This window comes from Macrobrachium nipponense, chromosome 8, assembly GCF_015104395.2.
Source record: "Macrobrachium nipponense isolate FS-2020 chromosome 8, ASM1510439v2, whole genome shotgun sequence".
Lineage (NCBI taxonomy): Eukaryota > Metazoa > Arthropoda > Malacostraca > Decapoda > Palaemonidae > Macrobrachium > Macrobrachium nipponense.
This window is the reverse complement of record NC_087203.1, coordinates 105,719,209-105,741,736: the sequence shown is the minus strand read 5'-3', so window position 1 is coordinate 105,741,736 and position 22,528 is coordinate 105,719,209. Positions and strand designations below refer to the sequence as shown.

Here is a 22,528-nt window from a genome sequence, read left to right as displayed (position 1 = left end):
TGCAAATTTGAAGATAAATGGATGGAGCTCAAAAGGCGAGCTCTAAAAAGGTAAGAAGTGAATATAGTGTTTCCCAGTGCAGTGGAGGGTGCGTCTGATCGGCTCCGTAGCGCTTCCAGGCCTAGACCTCTTCCAAAATCCCAGACCCATGGAGGAGGAAAGTCGACAGCCGCAGGAAGGTTAGGGAGAACCCCCACCGGTCAGGCGTCCCCTCGGCAGGTTCTGTAGAACGTCCCAGACTGCCAAGGATAGCCATTGATAAGGCATCCTTAAAAAAGTGCGTCTCTTCATCTTACATCCGAAAGACGAAGAATGTATGTTTGGAGTTTCGATGATCTAGCAAGTTTCTCTGAAAACTAAGAGAACACTGAGCAAGAGCCAGCCGCTGCCAGGAAGCCGCGTTCAGCAAGCTAGCGTGAGCTACGTTCCAATAGCCAGCAGCGAGGCGCGTTCCAGCTAATAGACTAGCGCGAGACGCGTTCCTACAACCAAACGCGAGCCGCGTTCTAGAAAATTTTTCTTGGCGCAAGGCGCCTTCAAAGAGACGAAGCGCCAGCCTGGCGCAAATTGCGCCAGAAAAACAGACGGCTAGAGCAAGGAGCCTTATAGTAGAGTGGCAATCAGAAGCAGAAGTTGTTTCCCTGAATGGACTATACTACGTATATAAAAGTTTTTTCCCACTAAGAACGGAAAATTAACATGTGAAGGATGTCGGGTACCATAAGGCATAGATGTTATGGCACATAACCATAAAAAGAACTAGAAGGAAGCGCCAGCCTGGCGCAAATTGCGCCAGAAGCACCATCCAAGATATTTTCTCGTTTTAGCGAGTTATTAACCTAAGAGTCCAGTAGCCTCTCGGACAGCAGGCTCGGTAACGGCAAGATTCGTTCCTGATTTCGTTACCCATTTAATCGCGATCCTTCCATTGAACGTTTCCGGGCAAGAGGCTCTTTCTAAAAGGGGTCTAGTAGGCGCTCGGAACTATCAGGGCGCACGGGACCTTCCACGCAAGCGGAACGTTCCAGGAGCGAGTCTCCTTTCTAGCGGAACATTCCAGGCGCTAGGTGCAAGGAGCCAGGCGCCAGAATATCCCTAATCTTCTTATGAGAGAGAGGTCAGTCGCGAGGCTCCTCTTTGAGTTTTTAACTTGAGAATCTCATCGACGTTTGGGTATGATGGCGGATAGGAAATATCTACTTCCTTCCGTAAACCCTACAGATGAACAGGAATTCTGTCTCTTCCACGATTTATGAGGAAATCACGAAGATTTAAAGAGTTCCTGGATTAACTTCCTTCCTTAAGGAGATATATATACTCTTTCTATCGTTCTATTAACGAAAAGAACGAAGATAGTAAATTTTTCCTTTCTCTATCTGCCTCGGCAGGGAAAGAAGGTAGTAGAGTATCTGCTGTATGAGAATACGATACGGCAAATCATAAGCACATACCGTAGTTACTCTTTGCTGAGCAACTCAATTACCAGTATCCTTCCAGGAATTTCCTAGGAAGGACTACGCTTAAAGGGATTGTTAAGACTACAACACCTACTTAGCTTCTAGATTTATCGAAGTCTTGTTTTCGCTTAGATATGCATTATAAGAACTTCCTGAAGTTCGATAATAATTTTATAAGATTCCTTTATTAAATGGAGTAGCTGGCAACTCTGGAAGAGTAAGGCCAGTCGGCTAACGAGACTGCTTTCGCTTACTGCTTAGACACCAACGCAGTATCATGTGGGTGTCGGGTCATGATTGGTCGGTAACATGTCTCTCTCCCTGCGGGATGGAATGACTAACAGTGTCTCTCCCCTACAATCGTGGTTTTAGCCTCGGATTGAGGGGATAGTTAAGCAAACATAAATAAAATATTGTCTGCCTTTTGCTAAGAAGCTTTCAATAAGAAAAATATTACAACATTTCAATGCTGTTTACCGTAGGTAACATTTTTAAAGGATTCTAACGCAGCGGAACTCTATATTGTATAATGCTCTCATGCTTACGAAAGCATGGCTTATTAGAGTACATGCTTAGTGAGAAGATGAATGTAGTAGAGAATTCACTTTAAGACTACGGTATGGTCAAGTCTTATGCACATACCGAGGATAACTACAGAATTCCTAGTATCCTTACAAAGGTTTCCTAGATTAATGCTGTTTACCACAATGTGACAGTATTATAAAGGATTCTAATACGGCAGAGCGCGATATATATAATTCTCTCATCCTTTCGAGAAACGCACACAACCTTTTTAGAATCGGATATTGCTCAAGAGAAGTTGGGTGAGTCGGATGGGAAACATCCTCTTAGTGTTTGGGAACAGATATGGAACGTAACGATTCTTAAGAGGTTCGATGCAAGATTTTTGCATGTCCGTGAGAACCTTCTCGATCGAATATAATAACTGTTAACGTATGTCTAACATTTATTGAAAAGAGTTGTGAGAACCTGTCGGAAAGTCTTCTTCATAGATCTCTTTGTAAGGTAGAAGACGAACAGGCTTCCTTTAGACCGCTTCTTTTTCCTCGAACCAAGAGAGGTAGCAATATAAGACATCTTTAAATTTAAAGAAGGGGAATAAACTTTAGTCTTTTTTCCCCTAGTTATAAATTCTTAACAGATATTAAGATAAATGGGCGTCAAAGGAAGAGAGGATGTATGCCTCATTTTGGCCTTAGAGAGGTTGGATTCACAGAAGTCACGTTCTTCTCACAGCATGTTTCGTAAGGCTTTTCCAAGAGTATCTGGATATTCTATCAGAATCTATTATAAATAGACCTATAAAACCTCTCCACTCTGAGTCTGTCCGCGTGCAGACTGACCAGAAGTGGACATGAATGAGAGGTTTTTTCAAGGTAAATGACAATAGTCATGGCTAAGACATAGAATTGCTGCAGATCGTGCTAGATGGAATGAGGAAACTGTCCTCTTCGATACCTCTGTGAACCACATAGAGAGGTTTTTTTCTTCACTTTCAGAGGGAAGAATCACCTATGTATATATCTGCTATCAAAGAACGCAGTAAAAGGCTATACTCTGTCTCTACAAGGGGAATTAGAGATAACAGAGGATTAAGTCTTCGGGATCTTATACGAGACCGCAATACGACAAGAGTAGGATATCATATACTTCGAATGGGATCTTTTTGTGGCCACAGATTCCGTGTTCCGACAAAATGGAACTGCTCCTCATCAAACTTCTTTGAGGTAAGTTTTATGAGGAATTCTTTGCTTCTCTTAGCCCTAAACGACCAAGAAGACAAGTGAATTTTTTGTGCATTGGAATCTCGCATCAGATTCAATGGAGACTCGGCAATGGGTTCTTGCCAGCATAGTATGTCTGGCAAAAGAACTAAATCCCTCTATTCCTGACGCAACGCATTCAGATAGAAGTTTCGTTGCCCAGGCAGGGTACTTACAGTTTCATCTACAGAAGAAGAGATGTTTAAACGTTTGCCTACAGAGTCTTCGGGGTGCGATGAGGGCTCAAAATGCTTCCCAGAAGGTATTCAGAAGGATCAATAAGAGCTAGAAATCAGGGTTCCGCCCAATTTCAGCTCAGAGTCTCCTTCGACTTCCAGACTCCTTCCCTTCCTTCGGGCAAGGATAGGGAAGATTCTGCAACGAGGAACCTCATCAACATGTAAGAAGAGATCTCGTTAGCAAAAGAAGTGTTCACGAAGGATCCTCCTCGGAGGAAGACTCTTCTCTCTCGTATTGTTAGATATCCTGTCGTCTACTGGGTGTAGCTGACTAAAATCACCTCCCCTTGCCAGGGGCCAAAGCTCAAAGGGGAAGAATTTCTTCCACCCTTCTCCAGTCTCCTGATAAACTATGTGGTTGTTCAGGACTCTCGGACAATGTAGCGCCAGCCAAGCGCCAAATGCCAATACAGGCGAAAAACGCCAGAGGCGGACAGTTCCAAGGAACTCTGTCATGGTCGGATACTGAGAAGGAGCGGGCCTCCAACCTGGCGCAAATGCGCCAGAGGCGAACAAATCGGACAGATATAAGAGTGTCCGATGTGGACATCGCCAGACAGCCTAGAGACTCTTCCAAGCTCGAAGCTCCAGCAAGTGTGGAGGAGCCAAGCCAGGCGCGAGGCGCCAGCCAGGCTCTAGGAGCCAGCCAGGCTCTAGAAGCCAGCCAGGCGCCATCCAGGTGCCAGGCTCCTTCAAGGCTAGGCTCCAGTCAGGATTGAGGATCCATCCAGGTGCAAGGCTCCTTCCAGTAAAGAGAAACCTAAAGCTCTGTCATGTAAGAGGGCTAGTCCCCATTGATATGATACAGGTAAGGCTCTGCCATGTAAGTGGGTCAGCCCCCATTGGCACGATCCGAGAAGGCTCTGTCGTGTAAGCGGGCTAGCCCCCACTTGACATGATCCAGAAGGGGTTTGTCAGTCATAGGTCCCTACCTCGCTGAAACTCTTGAGGCATGCAGATCATAGACAGTAATCATGAAGTCTTCTGCCAGGCTCCAGGTGCCTTCCAGGCGCAAGGCACCAGCCAGACGCAAGGCTCCAGCCAGGCGCGAGGCGCTAGCCAGGAAGGAGGAGCCAATCAGGCACCAGCGAGGTGCCAGCCAGGCGCAAGGCGCTATCCAGGCGCGAGGGCTCCAGCCAGGCTCCAGCCAGGCGCGAGGCGCTAGACAGGCGCTAGGCGCCTGCCAGGCACGAAGCGCTAGCCAGGCTCCAGGCTTCACCCAGAAGAGATCTATATCAAAGAACGCCCTAGCCTTCTTTGAGACATGGTGATCTCCTAAGCACTTGATAAGTGCATTGATGATTCCTTCAAACAGCTGAGAATTAAAAGCGCATGAAGTGCGAGCTTTTCCGAATTCTTGTTCTTTCCCTAACAATATGTCATAAGGACATATTAGCTGTCACATACGGGAGATGCAACTCTATGTTGACTTCCCATTATCCGAAGGATGTCAAGATAACCTTCGAGGGATCCTTCTCTCTTGGTTGATACGTGTCTGCGGATACATTGCTGGGATAGAGAGCAGATACTGATCCTTAACTAGTGAGTTAAATTTTATTTAACGTCGTGTTTTTTCTTTGGGTTGTTTGAAAGGAGTTTGTAGATAACTCTTTTCAACTTAAGCACTAACCCTCGTGTTAGGATCAGGTGATCGGGATCGGTGTTGTGCTCCTTAATTATGCCACTAGGCATAGGCATATTGTCATGTAAGAGGCTCTGTCGAGTAAATGGATAAGACCCCATCGACAGACCCACAAGAACTCTTAGCCATAGGTCACATCCTCGCTGAGGCTCTTGAGGCGAAGCAGATTCCTAGGCATTAGCCATGGAGTCTTCCGCCTGATCAAGTAGGAACCAAGGTTTTATTTATTTATTACCTACAACGTATGTTGTTTACCTGTCTATTCAGTAAATAGTTGTCTCTTTCCCACCACCAAGGGTGTCAATCAGCTAAGTATATATCTGCTGGGTAAGTTCCATGTACAAAAATGATATTGTTAAGATACAATAAAGTTTTGTACATACTTACCTGGCAGATATATACGATTGATGGCCCACCCAACCTCCCCTCAGGAGACAGGTGGAAGAGAAAATCTGGTTCTAGAACGGTAATCGTTCCTATTCCTGCCACCAGCGGCAGGGGCGGTAGATCACCTGACCTACCTGCAGCGTGTGCCGCGAAATTCGAATTTCTGTCGGGGACGACGGAGTCTATAGCTAAGTATATATCTGCCAGGTAAGTATGTACAAAACTTTATTGTATCTTAACAATATCATAATTCTGAATTTCACGTAAGTGACTTACCAAACAATTACATTAGCTGTACGCTTTCTTACCGGCAGTTGAAAATTCAAATTCTTGGCGGCGGTAGCAGCGCTGCCATCGTTTGTGTAGGTGATACAGATCCTGCCCACTTTCGGGAATACCTGGTACTGCTGAGCTTTAGACTTCAATTCGTTTTCTGCCGGCCACGGGGTAACACCAGTGGTTTGTTGTTGCAGTCGACTTTCGTCGCCATTGTGGATTTTTTTCTTTCTGTTGATGTTCAATTTCTTGGTTGGCTTTTTTGCTTCATCAGTTAGCTGCCTAGTTATTAACATGTTATTACGAAGATGTCTGATGCTAGTTCTTCTTCAGTTAGGATTTTGCAGCAGTGGCTGCAAAACTAGATTAGCTAAACTATGTTACGATCCGCACCCCAAATGTTTTAATACTTGTGATGAGTGCTGTAGTTTAGATGAACAAGGTTGGAAGACTTTTCAAGCCCATTTGGATAAAATGGACAAAGATAGGAGAAGGAAGCAGCGCTTAGAGCGTGTAGTAAAACTAAAGTAGAGACATTTCCATGTTAGAGGTGCGTTCATAAAGAGTCAAGCGATAAGGCCAGTGTTAGGCCAAGTGTCAGTGTCGTGTCCGAGGAGGCGGCTGTCCGTTCCCCCTGTTCTCCTAGATGAAGGTCACTGTCATACTCCCCAGCTCCCGGGAGAAGACATATCGGAGGTCGAAGGGAGACTGGGGGAGTTTGCCCACGGTCAGTCGCCGACTCCGTCGATGTAGTCAACTCGCGAGTGCCCAGGAAACGCCGCTGGAAAGGCGTAGATATCAGTGACGCACAGTTGTAGTCTGACTGTGAAGTGCAGTTACCTGTATCGAGGCGAAAAGTGTGGAGTGATTTAGTGTCGCGTCTTTTGAAGAGACATGCCCAGCGTGCGAGAGGGATGTCACCCCCCTGTTAAGAAATCCAAGGAGCACTGGAGTCCACAACCTTCCTGCAGTTTCGCGCCGGACCAGCGCTCGCGCACTTGCAAGACTGATTCGCCTCGTTGTGTATCGATAGGAGTTTCGACTCGTTCGCATACGTCTCGTGTTGTTTCGACTCCCAGTCGTTCATTTTCGAAGAAGAGCCGTACGACAGCCACGACTCCGGACCAGATTTTTGGGGAGGATCGTCAGTCCTCTTCGGATAGCGTATCTTCGGACGGAGTCAGACATTCAGGTGCGTTACATTCGCACCCTTGTGAGACTGACTCGCATCGTTAGATTCGTTGTGTGCAGTGGTACCGTTTTTTCTACATAAAGGCAAATGAAGAATTTCATTATTCAGTGCTGTAGCCAGTGGTCGGAAAAGCCACGAGGGGTTGCCAGATGTCACCAGAAAGTCACACATATAGACGAAATTCCTCAAAACGGCAACCCTGGTTGTGTGTCGATAGGAATTTCGACTCGTTCGCCTCATTCGTCTCGAGCTGTTTCGACTCGTTCGCCTCATACGTCTCGTGTGGTTTTCAACTCCCAGTCATTCGTTTTCGAAGAAGAGCCCTACGACAGCCACGACTTCGGCTTCGTCCAAGGATGAATTGAAGGCCAAACCCTTGCTAGAGGATTCTGCTTTGGACCCATTTAAATATCAGCTTCAAGAATTGATGGTCTTTTTGTAGAAGACAACGAGCCAGACGGAAGAGGAAGACGGGGTGTCGGCCGGCATGTCGGAAGAGGAAACCCAAGACCAGGATTCAAAGACCTCTTCTGCTTATTCTGGTCTGTTGAGGTTCTTGTTGCAGATATTCTGGACTGTTTTTTGAATCAGCTTCGCCTTCTTCCCTTCCGTCGATGTTTGTGAAGGATAGGAGATCGACGCCTTCGGGATTACTGAAACCAGTCCTCGAAGAAAGCACTGAAAGAAGAGAAGAGTGGCTTGCTAAGAAGAGGGAGTCAGGCAAGGCTTTGTTCGCCTTCCCTTAGTCTGCAAATAAAAACTACAGATTTTATGCGACAGGAGAAGTTCCTTCTTTGGGAGTTTCTCCCTCCTCCCAAGGAGACTTCTCCGGCCTTGTGGACTCTCACTTACTCTGCTCACTGTGGCTAAGGCGACTAGGAATAGTGTCTTCCTAGTTAAGTCTCATGGTTGACGAATTCAGTGGTTCGAATTGGGGACCGTTGAGCCACCTTAGACTACATCCAATTCCATTCCACTTCTTCATGCTTGGAAATCTTGGAGGAACTAAAGACAAATGTTGAGGCCTCTATGCTTAGAAACTGATGTAACTTCTTGGTGTCCCTCAGAAATAACAAAATTCCGCAATTTCCGTTATAGATGTTTCAGAAGAAGAGATTCTAGGTCGTCTGCACCATGACCTAAAACTCTCCACTGGGACTGGTAGAGCTCGGCTGAAGGGCTTCTCCTGCAGCTAGCAATAGCTTCTGACCCCCTTCGCAGAAACCCTTTTGCTCGGACCAGGTTCCTGACAGTCTGAATCCTGTCAGGGCCAGAGCGAACAACCTTTGTGGTATCGGTTGTAACGGGGTTATCTGAGAAGCGAGGGATTTTGTGGAAGTAGTTAGGTAAATCCACCAGCAGATTGAGAAGGTCCGGGAACTGCTCTTTCCTGGGCCAGAATGTCACTACTAGGGTCATTGTCACATTCTGGTGTGATTGAAGCTTGTTTAAGATCTCTCTTATCATTCTGAAGGGAGGAAAAGCGCAATCGTCCAGTCCTGCCCAATCTTGCAGCATCGCATCTGTTCTCCACGCTAGTGGTTCTGGAATAGGAGAACAGGAAGGGGAAGGTGATTGTCCCTCGATGTGGCGAACAGTTCTACTGATGGTCTTCCCCAAAGCTTCCAGAGGTCCTGACACACACTCTTGTTCAGTCTTTTCTGTTGGTAACACCTGATTTACCCGACTCAGTTCGTCTGCAATCACGTTCATTCTCCCTTATGCAATCTTGGAAGAAGGGTGATCCTCTTCTCGTTCGTCCAGGTGAGGAGATCTTCGGCTATCTTGCTGAGAGAGAACGAGTGGGTCCCTCCCTGCTTCCGCACATATAACAATGCTGTGGTGTTGGCCGAGTAGTCTGCTATATTTCCTCCGGTGACTAAAGGTCAAACACTTGTACTCCTAAAAGGATGGCCTTCAATTCCTTCCCATTGATGTGCAAGGTCTTTCTCATTCTGTCCACAGACCTGATACTCTCTTGGCTCCTATGAGGGCTCCCCATCCACTGGCTGAGGCATCTGAGAAGAACTGCAGGTCGGGGTTCGACACGACTAGGGAAATTCCTTCTTGTAATCTTTCCCTCAAATGCCACCAACGAAGATCCACCGTTATCTCTTCCATCAGGGGGAAAACTAGTGAGTCTGACTGTGTCTTCCGGGACCAATTTGTTTTCAAGAAGAACTGAAGCGGCCTCATGTGTAGGCGTCCTGACTTAACAAAACTCCAGTGAAGCCAGGGTCCTGACTAGGCTCATCCATTCGAGAGCTGAGCAGGATGGGCGAACCAGAAACTGTTGGACTGGCGACAGGCAGGATTCTATCTTCTTCAGGGAGAGATAAACCCGAAAAGCTAGAGAGAATCCTCTGAGTAGGAATCAATTGGGACTTCTCAGTGGTTATTAAGATACCCAATTGTTGTGTCCAAGTAAGCGTCTTCTGCAAGTCCTTCACAGACGGACAACTGGATCCGGCTCTCAGGAGCCAGTCGTCTAAGTAGAAGGCTGTGTTGATCCTCATCAAGTGCAGCCATTTTCCCAGAGGAGCGAGAATCCGAGTAAATACTTGAGGTGTGTGGCAGACCGAAGCAGAGGGCTCTGGACTGGAAGACTCCTCTTGAAGACGAATCTCAGGAACTTTCTGGAGTTCTGATGAATGGGGGCATGGACTTATGCATCCTTCAGGTCGAGAGAGACCATCCAGTCGCGCGGTTGGATGGCTGACACTACTGATTGACTGGTTTCCATTCGGAATTTCATCTTCCGGACGAGGATGTTCAAAGCGCTTATGTCCAAAACAGTTCTCCATCCCCCTGATACCTTGGGGACTACAAAGAACCGGTTGTAAAACCCTGGGGAGTTCGTGTCTGTTACCCCCTCTATGAGCTCTTCTACGTCTTCGGCTAAAGCCAAAGCTCTTATTGATCCCGTAGAGTATGCTGTCAAACAGACAGGTGTATTGGACAGTGGTGGATCCGATGAAAGGGATCATATATCCCTCTCGAAGCACCTTTATGACCCGCTGTTCTGCTCCTCTTCGACCCCAATTCTTCCCAGTAGCTGTGGAGTTTTGCCCCCACGGGTGGGTGAAGGACCTTTTGATCATTTATCTGTCTTAAAGAGAGGTCTCTTGGTAGACTTGGAGGTGGTTCGTAGGTTAGTCTTTGGTCTCTGCTGCCACCTCGACTTACCTCCTCGAAAGGTGTGCTTTTGGAAAGGTGAAGCTTTGGCTCCTGTCGCCTGAGGTTCCTTAGGTCTTCTCACTGATTGAGACAAAAGATCATTGTTCTCGAGGTCCGACAGTACATGCTTGATGGTTTCTTCTGGAAACAGGTGAGGTTTACTTAGGGGGGAGAACAACAAAGCCGATGTTTGGTTCGTGGTTACTCCTAGAGATGTGAAGGAGCACCACCGTTCTCTCTTCTTGAGTACTCCCATAGTGAATAAGGCAACCAATTCCACTGAACCGTGTCTCGCTGCCCTGTCCGCACAGGACAACAGATTGAGCCAGTCTGCAGAAAATCCTCATCCAGAGACTGGCAATCTTCAATTTTCTGGCTAATGCTGTAATTGTCCAATCCAGAAAACTGAAGACTTCTATCACCTTGTATAAGTTCTTCACCAGGTGTCAGTAGCGGAAATGGTGTTGGGAGAGGAAGCATAGGGGGACCCGGTGTTTACCCTCTACTGTCTCCTTGCCTTGAGTTTGAGGTGTTTTGTGTTTATGGGAAGCCTGGGGGTACATGTACCTGAAGTACCCACCAGCTCTTATATCTGGTTAAGGGTATCATAAGGTTTTTAGTGTAGGTGATGGTGTTGTGTAGTGTTATCTGGTCTTTTTGCCCAGGGCAAGGGCAAACTATTATTGTTTTTGTCAATTATCGGTGAACTTCCATGATTGCAAAAATCCACCATTAGTAGGGATGACCCTGGCCTTTACTGCCACGTCTCCTACATGTGATGAGAGCACCAACCAGAGGCAGTATCTACCTTTAGCTGCTCTCTCCCAAGGTAAGGTACTGCAGACATTATATATAATGTGGGCACATGACTGTTGTTTTTGTTCATAAAGCTGTCCATATACCCACCTTCCGGGTAATGTGGAGTCAGCTAATGTAATTGTTTGGTAAGTCACTTATGTGAAAATTATATTTTAATGATAAAATAAGGTTTCACATATACTTACCAAACAATTACATAATCAGAGCCCTCCCTCCTCCCCACAGATGGACGTTGCAGCTCAGTGAATTGAAGTCCAAAGCTCAGCAGTACCAGGTATTCCCGAAAGTGGGCGGGTTCTGTATCACCTACACAAACAATGGCAGCGCTGCTACCGCCGCCAGGAATTTGAATTTTCGACTGCCACTTAAGAAAGCGTACAGCTAATATAATTGTTTGGTAAGCATATGTGAAACCTTATTTTATCATTAAAGTATCATGTTTGCAGGTCACACTACCGCTTGGGAAGGAGAGTGTAACGATTACTCTCCAAGGCAGCCAAAGAAAGACTCTTGCATCTCAAGGTCCCAAGCTTGGTCAGTGACCAGCTTCCACCTCGTATATGTATGGGTAGCCAGATGCCACAGATTCCTTGCTTTACAGTCTTTGATTGTTTTTAACTGGTTTTCAGCTGGCACTAGAAGATTATCCTGTTGTCAAGACCTCAGGTTTATAAGCTATGAAAATTGAATAAAAATTGGCCATTTTGGGTAGGTAACAAGCCCCACCCAGTTTTGGGTAAAGAGAGGAAGAGCTTGGCAAAGAGTGCAGTTTGTTTCTGCTGGCCGATGGCTACACACTGGTTGTCGGCTGCAGTTTTGTTCTGAAATTCTTAGCTTTTCTGATTGATTTTTCGTTGCAGTTGATGAAGTGTTTTCGTTTGTCAGCCGATTTGGCATTATTTAGACAGTGTTAGGTTCTCTCTAGAGACCTTATTATAGGTTTTGAGTTTCTTATACCTCCTTTGACTACCTACTTGACAATGTCGGACTCAGGTTCGTCTTACTTTAGATATTGTGTTACAGGCTGTAATGAACACCTGACGAAGGAATCTTATGACTTTCACATGATGCACACAGATTGCCGTGGACAAGTTTGTTCATTGGTTCGAGATGTTCTGAATGTAATGACTGAAGAAATTGGCTAGAGGTAGAAAAAGGAATGTACTTGCTAGGCAGAGTTTAATAAATCAGTAGTTAGTCTGGAATCTTCTGAATTTAAGTCCGATTGCTCCTATTATTCCTTGGGCCCCGTTCCCAGTTCTCCAACTTTGGGCTCACTCGCTTTCGATCCCAAACCCGTTGCAAGTCTTATAGCGAAAATTGACACGTGATTCACTGTAGTGGAGACCATGGAGCAAATTGGCTCATCAGTGAAAATCCTGATGGACAAAGTGAATGTGTTGGAATACCCTGTAGCACAAAGTGTTGGTGGAGGAGGTGGCTGCTTGTCCCACTGATTATCCTAGGCAACAATCACTGTCTTACCCCATAAACCTGGGGAGGTCAGTGAGGTCTGCCCACAGGCAGTCACTTCCTCAGTTCAACCTGTTGACATATCCCAGGTTGCAACCAAGAGCTGTTGGAAAGGTCTCTTTTTGGATGCACATGGTTTGTCCAGTTCAGGGGATTCTTCCTACAGCGCCCAAAGCTTGTTTTCATCCCTCCAAGGTGGTTCCTTTGTCTGCTCCTCATCAAGCACCCATTCTTCCAGTAGCGCCTGATTGTCCAGGGGGAGCCAAGTGCCTGACGACGCCCGAGTGCCCAGTGTCTTCTTCCGCTCCCATTGTTAATGCTGGATATTCTGGCATGGATCCCATTCAAAATAAATTTGATATAGTATTTTGTGTCGCCCCAACAAGGCTCCTTCGTGCCCCAGGCGCTTGCGGATGTGGCACTGTCTCCAGTATCCTCTGATGAAGAAGTAGTATAGGATGAAGAATCCCCTTTTGTCTACCTATGCCTCTTTATTGAGGTTCTTGCTGGCCATCTTTTCAGACTTCTTTTTGCCAGCAGCTCCGTTGTCACCTGCTTCGACTTTTTTCCAGACTACCAAAGATGGCACGTTCGCCATCAGCGAAGAAGGCGCTCAGTGAAGTTTGATAGATGACTTGCAGAGAACACGGAACAAGGCAGGACCGCCTTTAGTTTCCCTCCCTCTAGATTGTTGAAGAGGAGAGACCTGTCTTATGCGACAGGAGAAGCTCCTTCCCTGGGAGTGTCTGTCTCCTCCCAGGGAGACTTCGTTTTTGGTGGATTCTTCTTGACAGTCAACCTTTTCTTTTGCAAAGGTCATGTTTTTAGCTTTGGAACTTGCTCATCTGTTTAAGAATAACTTCAAAAGTTTTTGAAGTCATGAGTTTTTTAGACTGGGCTGTCAGCGCCATGGCTCAAAAAAAGAACTACCCTGTGTTACCCAATGATTTCTCCTTGCACTAGTTAGGAGTTCTCTCTTGTACAGGCTGGGGTTCTGTTCTTGGCAGGGTGCTGATAAGAGGTCATAGGGGAAATGAAGGACATTTATTCTTTAGGCTTTTACAATCAACTTTTTGTTGTCCCCAAATGTAGAAGACAACCTTTGAATAACGTTTACCAAAACAAATGGAGGATCTTTAGAGCCTGGTGCAGGACTCGCAGTATCTCCGTATCTTTTCTACTCAAACCACTTTAACACAAATAGCTGACTTTTTGTCATATTTTGTTATATTTAAGATCAGCTAGGAACAACCTGTCTACCTTTACCATAAAAGGTTTCAGAGCCATGTTTGGCTTGGTATTTTGTCACAGGGGATTGGATTTGTCTTCCAATTGATTTGTTAGACCTAATTAAGTCCTTTAACACCTCCAAACAGAGAGTCCTCTACTGTGTCATGGAAGTTGGATGTTGTTTTAATGATTGTCTGGTCCTCGTTTTGAACCCATGCATTCTATTTCTGTAAGATTTGCTCAAAAGACCCATTTTCTGGTTACATTGGTTATAGCAAAACAGGTCAGTGAAGTTCATGCCTTGGATAAAGAGTAGGCTTCTCCAAAGGGGATGTGGTTTGTTCTTATTCTCTAGGATTTCTGGCCAACAATGAATCCCCTGCTAACCCCTTGTTCCTTTATGATTAACCCCTTCATTACTAAGAAGCTTAACCAAGTGTAAACATTGCGTTTGCTACCGAACAGATTTTTCTGGTATTTTGATAATGAATAAATATACAGAAAATGGGTCATACTTTATGTGGCTAGTAAAATCATTTATATTCATGTATGAACTTTTTACTGATGTTTCTCCAGAGAAAGACAGAAGGGAATCACAGAAAAAAAATTACAAATGGTTTTAAATTTGTGTTGAAGATTTCTTAAATTTTCACACTTGTATGTCTAAGAAAAACTAACATGGTTTCTTGGTGACGTCTTTTTTTTTTACATATAATTGTAATAAACGACAGCATCAGAACATACAATGCATTCGATGATTACCGCCCAGAAGTGCTAGGCAAAATGACATACCCCTTTCACTTGAGTCTCCGCACCTGATACTATGAGTGAATTTTGCCTTGTACCGTATATACTCGCATATTATGTGACTTTTGAAACCTAATTTTAAAGGGGTCACATCTTACATGCGGGATAAAATACGTATTTTCTATGCTTTCCCAAATCGGCAGATTGCGATAGTTACTACCGGAGGAAAACAGTAGATCTTTTAAAAAGTTACTTGTACTTCACTATTTCCAATGATATTGTATGCTTGAAATTTAGTTTTATTATAAAAATGTCATTTTATATTGAGTTAACTTGAGCATATCTTGCACTCAAGAGGAATTGTAAAAGATAAATGCTTCTGTCCCATCCAGAACCAGTACAGCGATAGGTAGTTGGTTTAATCCATTCACCTATGAAGAATGGTTTCAACTGCTGTACATGTTCCCGTTGAATATAGGTTTCATACCGGGAACTGAAGTATGCACACATGCATGTAAAATTGTTTATGGATGGTACAGTTCTTAGGTACAGTACATATACAGACATAATGGCAGTACCAAAAAAGATAATTCAGGTCAGTACAGCACAGACCAGATCTTGTGTTAAATTTCTCCAATTTATACAGGTAGTTGACAGAGATTCAAGGAGTATTGCATCAACTTTTGACCCTATCATTTCTATGACTAGAATTTAATGGGTAGATAGACTAGGAATTATTTGTAAGAATCTTTCCTTGGCTTAACTCTGGCCATAGAATGACTGGGAAAAAGTTGAACAGTAATCCTTATTTATAGTTTTGTAATATGTTCTTTCTTAATTGTAAGTCTAATTACTTACAGTTCTTTACAGTGTCCCTTTGGCCCCTAGCTGCAACCCCCTTCAATCCCTTTACTCTACCTCAGATCATATTCTTGTTTCCATCTTGCTTTCCATTTTATTTCATTAACTGTTAATCCTTGGTACTCATCACACAGGTAGGAAACCAGCATCATGTCTTGGTTGTGGTTTATGTATGAAACGAGAATTTTAAAGAATGGGGATATTTCATTTATATTTTCACAATTATAAGATTTCTGGTGAGAATCCGTGTCTGTTCCTAAGTAATTTCCTTTATTCATGTCACTTTATTGAAGATTTACAATTTCAGAAGTTTGTGTGCCCTCGACATGTTTGTCACATGTGTGCTGCAAATGCTGATGACATGAATGATGCTGTAGCAAGAAATCCACAGTTCACCAGGTGTCTGAAATGTCCTACTACCTATCACACCGGTTAGACTTTTTCTTTTAAGGTTTGGGATTGGAAGTGGACATATATTGCTTTAGAAATACTTTCAGAAGTCTATGTACTTCAGTCCTCATTATGTAACTGTCATTAAATATATGTCAGACAGCAACATTTGTGTTGCCTTTACATAGTTGTTTTGCAATGTGTTTTATTTTCATAAAGTAAATTTTGGATCATAATTTTTTATTAATATTATTTAAAAAGTTTCCTTGTCATTATGATTCAATGAATATATTCCTATCAAGTTTGATTTTTAGAAGCTTGATGCACTTTCTTTTTCATTTTGCACCTACTGCACATTTTTCAACAGGAGAAGAATGTATAGCTGCAGGATCTGAAGAGGTTTCCCAAAATCACCACATATGCACAAAACATCTAAAGTTGCCTAAAAATAGTTTACATCATGTAAATGTCAGTTGGTGTTTCTGCTGCTCAAAGGTTAGTAGTATGTATCAGTATTTCAAAAGTATGTGTATACTTCTCCCTCATACTTCATCTCAATATTTACATAATTATAAAAATAGAGAGAGATATAGATCCTGGAAAAAGTTGTGTACCCATGGTACTTACATTTTAATTAGAATGAAACCTGGTTTTTTCTTTTTTTCTTGTTGCTAGGGGGGATCTTTGCTGCTTTGTGATCAATGTCCAGCTGCCTTTCATGCTGAGTGTATGAAAATCACTGCCCCTGAGGGTAGCTATGTTTGTGAAGACTGTGAAAATGGCAAGTTTCCAGTTTACGGAGATGTTGTATGGGTAAAACTTGGACTTTATAGGTATGGCACATCTTTACAAGGAGGTTTGGATACTTGTTACATTTTATTTACATATTACATATGTTGCCTTCACAGTTGTTATGAAAAGTACATGTTTGCAATGGTCCCTTACTTAATGTGTTTATATGTAAGAAAATAGGACAGATCCTTCAGGTTTACTTATTTATTGTGATTTGTAGATTTTTGGGCTTTCACTCCACCAGTTATTGCTTTGCAAATTATTTGTATGTTTATATTTCTTTATTGCAGATGGTGGCCAGGACAAGTATTACATCCAAGATATATCCCAGATAACATTGAAAACTTACCCCATCAGCAGGGTATGTTTTGCGTTCACTTCTTTGGATCGAATGATTATTACTGGGTTACACGAGGAAGGGCTTTCCATTACCAGGAAGGAGTAAGTTATTCTAAATTTGCAGCTTGTTTTGTAATGTGAAAATAAGTATAGGTATGTTGAATATGAATGTGTGGAGTATTCCAAAGGCAATAGCATAAAAAGTAAAAATGTCTGAAATATAAGATTTACAGTATGTAGGATTATTATTATTATTATTATTTTTATTTATTTATTTATTTATTTATTTATTTTTTTTTTTTTTTTCCTATAATATCAGCTACGTATTATATATCATCTCATTAACATTTTCAGGATAAGGGTTCAAGGGCAGCTTCAAGCAAAACTTTAGAGATGCAGTTTCAGAAAGCCATTGCTGAAGCATTAGAAGCATATCGAGAGCAAAGGAAGAGAAAAGCACAGCTTGAAGCTGTAAGATCTGGGAAAGGAAAGTTGGTAAGTCAGAACACACTTGAGTTAATTTAAGCATATGTTTTTTGATTGAAGACCAGTGAACAGGCATTTCTAAAATAGGGTAGACTCATTTCTGTCTCACTTATGCTGCAGGTTTCCAGCCATTCCAAATTTGTTATGAGAGTTGTTTTATTTAATTTTTCTTCAGGGTGTCCATGTAGTGTTGTGTTGTTGGTATTGATGCTCATTGTAATCTTTTTTAATGCCAATGTATTTTTGCCTCCTCTTTCGTAAGAATAATGGTGATACGTAATTTTTATAAACATATATATACACATAAAAAGGTACGAAAGTTACTTTAGCCTAATACTTACTATTGTATGTCTCCTAATATGCGACCTGTTAGACAGCAAAACTCTCAACATGTGAGATAGCCTTAGAACTGTGGAAATTGTCTTCATAAATCAGAAGCATGAAAGTAGAAAATATAGTAATCCCTTGACCATCCGGATCTTCGTTATCTGACATTCAACATTATCCAACAGCACTTGGACCAGGAGCCAGATATATATAATGTATAAAAATTTCAGAACATTTTAAAATCCACTCTGATGGTTGGCAATGCTTCATGGCCTAAGGAAACAAGTAATACTGCTTACACTCATAAGGAGGCCGAGAAAGTGTATGGGTGGGAGGCCTGGAAGGTGATTTGTGGAGGGAGGGAGGTCATATGGTTGGGTGGCATGGGAGAGGAAGGCAGTAAGGCTGTGTAGAGGAACTCACTCAGAGAATGAGTTGCTTTGGAAGGTTAGTGGAGCAGGGAAGCAGTTTCTTTGGCTGAGAGGAGTTGACAATGCAGTGTGAGATAGATGGCGATAAGTAGGCAGGTGTCTGACTTCGCTAGAGCTTTTTTGGTTTTATACTTTTACATTTTATGTATTTGCCTGATTTTGTTAAAGGATATGTATAGTACTTAACTGTAACTTGTAATGAAATACATCAAGCACAAAAAAAAGGTACAAGCACGCAGAAAAAAAACATGGTAGAGAGAGAGAGAGAGAGACAATCACAGCTAAGGTATCACTTGTGTTGATGCCTTTGGGTGGTTGATTGCATGGAGATAAGTAATAAATAGCACAGCGTGTGGCAAAGAAAAAAAATGCAACATGTGATACTGCACTAAGAAACACACACAAAGCAAAAGAGTTAGAGAGTGAGCGATCGTTAGTCTGAAAAAGCATGATGTCACTTAACACATCAGGAAATGCCACTTTTTATTGGCTGATGTGAATATGTTAACAGTGTACTAGCGAATGGTAAAAGGTGTGCAGTTGGGTGAACACTCGTGTGTTGTAAGCTTGCTTGCTATTTGGGGAACGCAAATGTCATTATAAGTTTTTAGCTTTGATGGCTGTGTCATAAACATATCTTATGCTAGTTTGCTACATCAGGAAAGCATCAGTGGACTTGGAAATAGAGCGTTTCCCCTTTTTGCACAGTTGTACATTATCAGCCGCTTATTTGAACTGTTCATGAGTGGTGTGCTAATGTGATGGAATTTCCAGAGTATGGCTTTCATTGCAGTTTCCGTAGCATTATAGATCCTTCTTGTGGTGTGTGTGGTGCTGTGTATTTTGTGTATGGCCTTACCTCATTCTAAGAGGGACCACACAAGTAACTGACAGGGTTTCTTGCTACTCGGAACTTTTGTTCAGCAAATAGCAGATTTTCTGACCTTTCTTAAAGTGAGAAAGGTCTATCGATCCCTGCTGTCAAAGGCTACAGGGATGCCTTGGGGTTGGTCCTTCGTTTGAAAGCCGTGGACATTTCATCTTCCCGAGAGATCTCGATGTTGTTCAGGAGTTTCAAGCAGTCCTGTTCACCGAGAGAGCTCAAGCCTCTGACATGGATCTTACTCTGGTTCTCAGTACTCTCACTTGGGCTCCATTCAAGCCTCTGTGTCAATCGTTAGACGGATTTGACTCTTAAAGACAGTTTTCCTATTGGCGTTGGGTTCCTCGAAGAGAGTTAGAGCTTCATGGCCCGAGTTATGGTGTTAAACATACTAGGGGTTGGGGGTCTGTGGTATTTGAATTTGTCCTGGAATTCGTGGCCAATATATTCAAAATCTCGTTACATGATGACAGATTTGCCTTATTTTTTATTCCCTCTGAATGAGTTCATGGACAGTGATCTGCAGGAGTTATTGCTTTGTCCCGTCAGAGCTCTGTTACTATCTCCAAAAGACTTGTCACTTAAGACCTAGGTGTTGTAGACTTTTTGTTAGCAATCACCTAGCCAAGAAAGAAAGTGTCAAAGAATACAATTTCATTCTGGCTTCGTGAAGTGATTTAACAGGCATACTCCTCACCTTCAAATTCTGTCATGAATGCTGTGCATGCGTGATCGCATGACATTAGAAGATTGGGTTCCTCTCTGGCTTTTAAGAAGAACTTGTCTGTTCATAGGATTTTGAATGCTGATTTCTGGCTTCAGCAAACCACTTTCACTTCTTTTTACCTGAAGGATGTTGCCCACAGGTTCTTGGACACTTTTTCCTTCGGTCCAGTGGTAGCTCTCCAACAAGTTCGTGGAAGAGAGAATGAGTTAGTTGGCTGGTCTCGTTCTTTTTCTCTTTTCCTTTGTTTTTCCTATGTGTGCAGTTGAAGAATAAACATGTCATAGCTGGAACTGGTCTGATACAGGTGAGTGACAGCCATACTACATTGCTCTTTTTGGTTTTGTATTCCATACAATAGAAAAATCTGCTTCTCAGTAGCTTTTAATCCTCTAGCAAGGGGATGGAGGAGTGGTGACAAACCCCTTGTGGCCTGCATGGTTTGTTGCATGAACAGATAGTTCTCTTGGTCTTCCAATGATGCAGTGAATCTGAACAAGTATCTTTGTGTTTAATCCCAGAGGGCTGAGGTTTTAGATACTCACATATCAATTCTCATGGGCTCAGGCCACCTCCTTTAGAACTCCAACATCTAGGAAGAATGGTCAGGTGGGCTGAACCCTCAGCCAGTTGAGGGTATCAGGGTACTTTTACCTCCCCCCAAGTATAAGTCTATCCTATTGTTAAGACTGTAAGTTTGTTCTGCATTTGAACAAATGACAAATTTTTAATCTATTTTTCATAGCTAACAAACCTGAGGTCTTAACATTGATTCCCCACTAGCCACCCCTCTGATGGAAGAAAGACTAAGTGCGTCACGGCATTCAGACGTGGTCGGTAACCAGTCTTTACCTCATATACACATTGTTACCAGATGCCACAGATTCCTTGCATTACAATCTTTGATTGTATTATCCTATTTTCAAGACCTCAGGTTTGTTAGTTATGAAAAATACAAATTGATTACAAATAGAAAAATGTGATTATATATTGTATAATTGTTATTGGTATTTTATGCATTGTTGAAATATGGTGGGTGTCCTATATATGGACAGCATATGGTTGATTCTAGAAGGTGTGGGTTGATGTATTCAGTTGTGTTGTGACGTCATAGACAAGATGGCGGCGGCGTCGGGGGGATGTAAACAATAACACAGGGCAGTAGAAAGCACGTGCTGATGGTGTTTGGTTGGTAGGGGAGAGCTCTCTGTCTGGTAGGAGTTTTTGGGTCGTAAGTCTTGTTGTGCTGTTGTTCTAAGGTGATTTCTGGAGTATACTGGAGTTGGAGAAAGCATACAGGTGGGTAGATTATTCATTTGTGTAAATAGAGGTTAGGCTAGGCTAAATTCAAACTTGTAGCAGCCAGAGCGTGGTTGATCAAAGATGCCTGGATCCGACAGTGAACAAAGGGAGACTACTAGATGGAGAAGGGAATGTCCTAGGTTTAGCGGGATACAAGAAGAATACAAAGAATGGAAAGGTCAAGCCGAAGATTGGCTATTGTTGTATGGAGAAGATACAAAATACCCGGCGATAGAAATGAGAATGAGCTTAAAAGGGAAAGCCCGAGAGCTAGTGGAAGCATTAGATAGAGATAAACTTATGTTACAGAGGGTACAAAGTTAATCCTAGAGAAGCTAGATAAAGCCTATCTAAAAGACTCGGTAATGGAGAATTACGGTAGAATAAAAAGATATCTTCTAATAAGAAGAGAATCTAGTGAAAAGATGGCGGACTATTTAATTAGATACGAGAAGGCAGCATCTGAGTGTGAAAGAGCAATGGGGAAAGGCGCGCTTGAAGGGGAAGTCAAGTGTTATCATGTAATAGAGCAGCCAAATCTCACGGAAAATCAAAAACAAATGGTATTATCGGCTTGTGGACAAGAAAAGCTAGAGTACGGAACAGTGTCGCAAACAATGAAAAGACTATTTGAGGGATTAGGGACTAAAGAGGAACGGAAATGGTGGGGGTTGTCGGAAGGCAATGCCAGTTCTGGGAGAGGGAGGGAAAACCAGAGATATCGGGGAAGATGGAACCGAGGAAGGGGTGGTAGAAATCCTATAAACAAAGAAGGGAAGGTAACAGTATGTGCAATATGCAGCTCAGAATGGTATTGGGCCAGGGATTGTCCTCAGAATTTTCATAATAGGAAAAAAACTGAAACAAGACTAGAAGAAAATAAGCTGAAAACAGAAGAAGAAAAGGCTTATTTAGAAATTAATAAAATAGTGGAAGCATCATGGGAGGTGGTTGATGCAATTTTGGACACAGGGTGTAAGTCAACAGTTTGCGGGGAATTGTGACTATCGCGTATTGTCATGGATTTGAGTCAGGAAGAGTTGAGGAGAATGAGGGACACTAGGACAGAGTCTAATAAAGTGTTTAATTTTGGTGAGACATCTTATAAGTCCAAAGGATTAATAGAAATACCTTTGATACTAAAAAACAAAGTTTTATTTGAAGACAGAAATTCTGCAGTGTGATATACCCTGGCTGATAGGTATTTAGGGTATGAACCTAAATTTGAAAGAAAATTGTCATAATAGAAGTATTAGGGGGAATGAAAGTAGAGTTAAGAGAAGACGAACAGGGTCATTTAAGAGTACCTATGAGGAGGAGGAAGGTAGAAGAGTTATTACTTGAGGGTTGGAAAGGAAAGAATCTGAGGGAAATTAAGAACACAATGAAGAAATTACATTTACAGTTTGGTCATGGAAGTGGAGATAAAATATGGAAGCTAACAGAGGAAGCACAGTGGTGTAATGGGTTAATTGAAAAAGAAAAAGAGGAAAGTGAAGAAAGATTACTCAACGGAACTGATTGAAAATTGTGAGGTTTGTAAAAGATACAAAAGAAACCCCGCCAAACC

General features: G+C 42.8%; 1 protein-coding gene across 1 annotated transcript in view; it reads left to right on the top strand.

Annotated features, from left to right (window-relative positions):
• Positions 1-22,528, top strand: part of LOC135222937 (histone-lysine N-methyltransferase NSD2-like) — a 159,509-nt gene that overhangs the window by 79,457 nt on the left and 57,524 nt on the right. Inside the window, 5 exon segments of the mRNA XM_064261387.1 lie at positions 15,592-15,715; positions 16,042-16,169; positions 16,350-16,507; positions 16,757-16,907; positions 17,160-17,300. Of these exon segments, the coding sequence (XP_064117457.1) occupies positions 15,592-15,715; positions 16,042-16,169; positions 16,350-16,507; positions 16,757-16,907; positions 17,160-17,300 (702 nt within the window).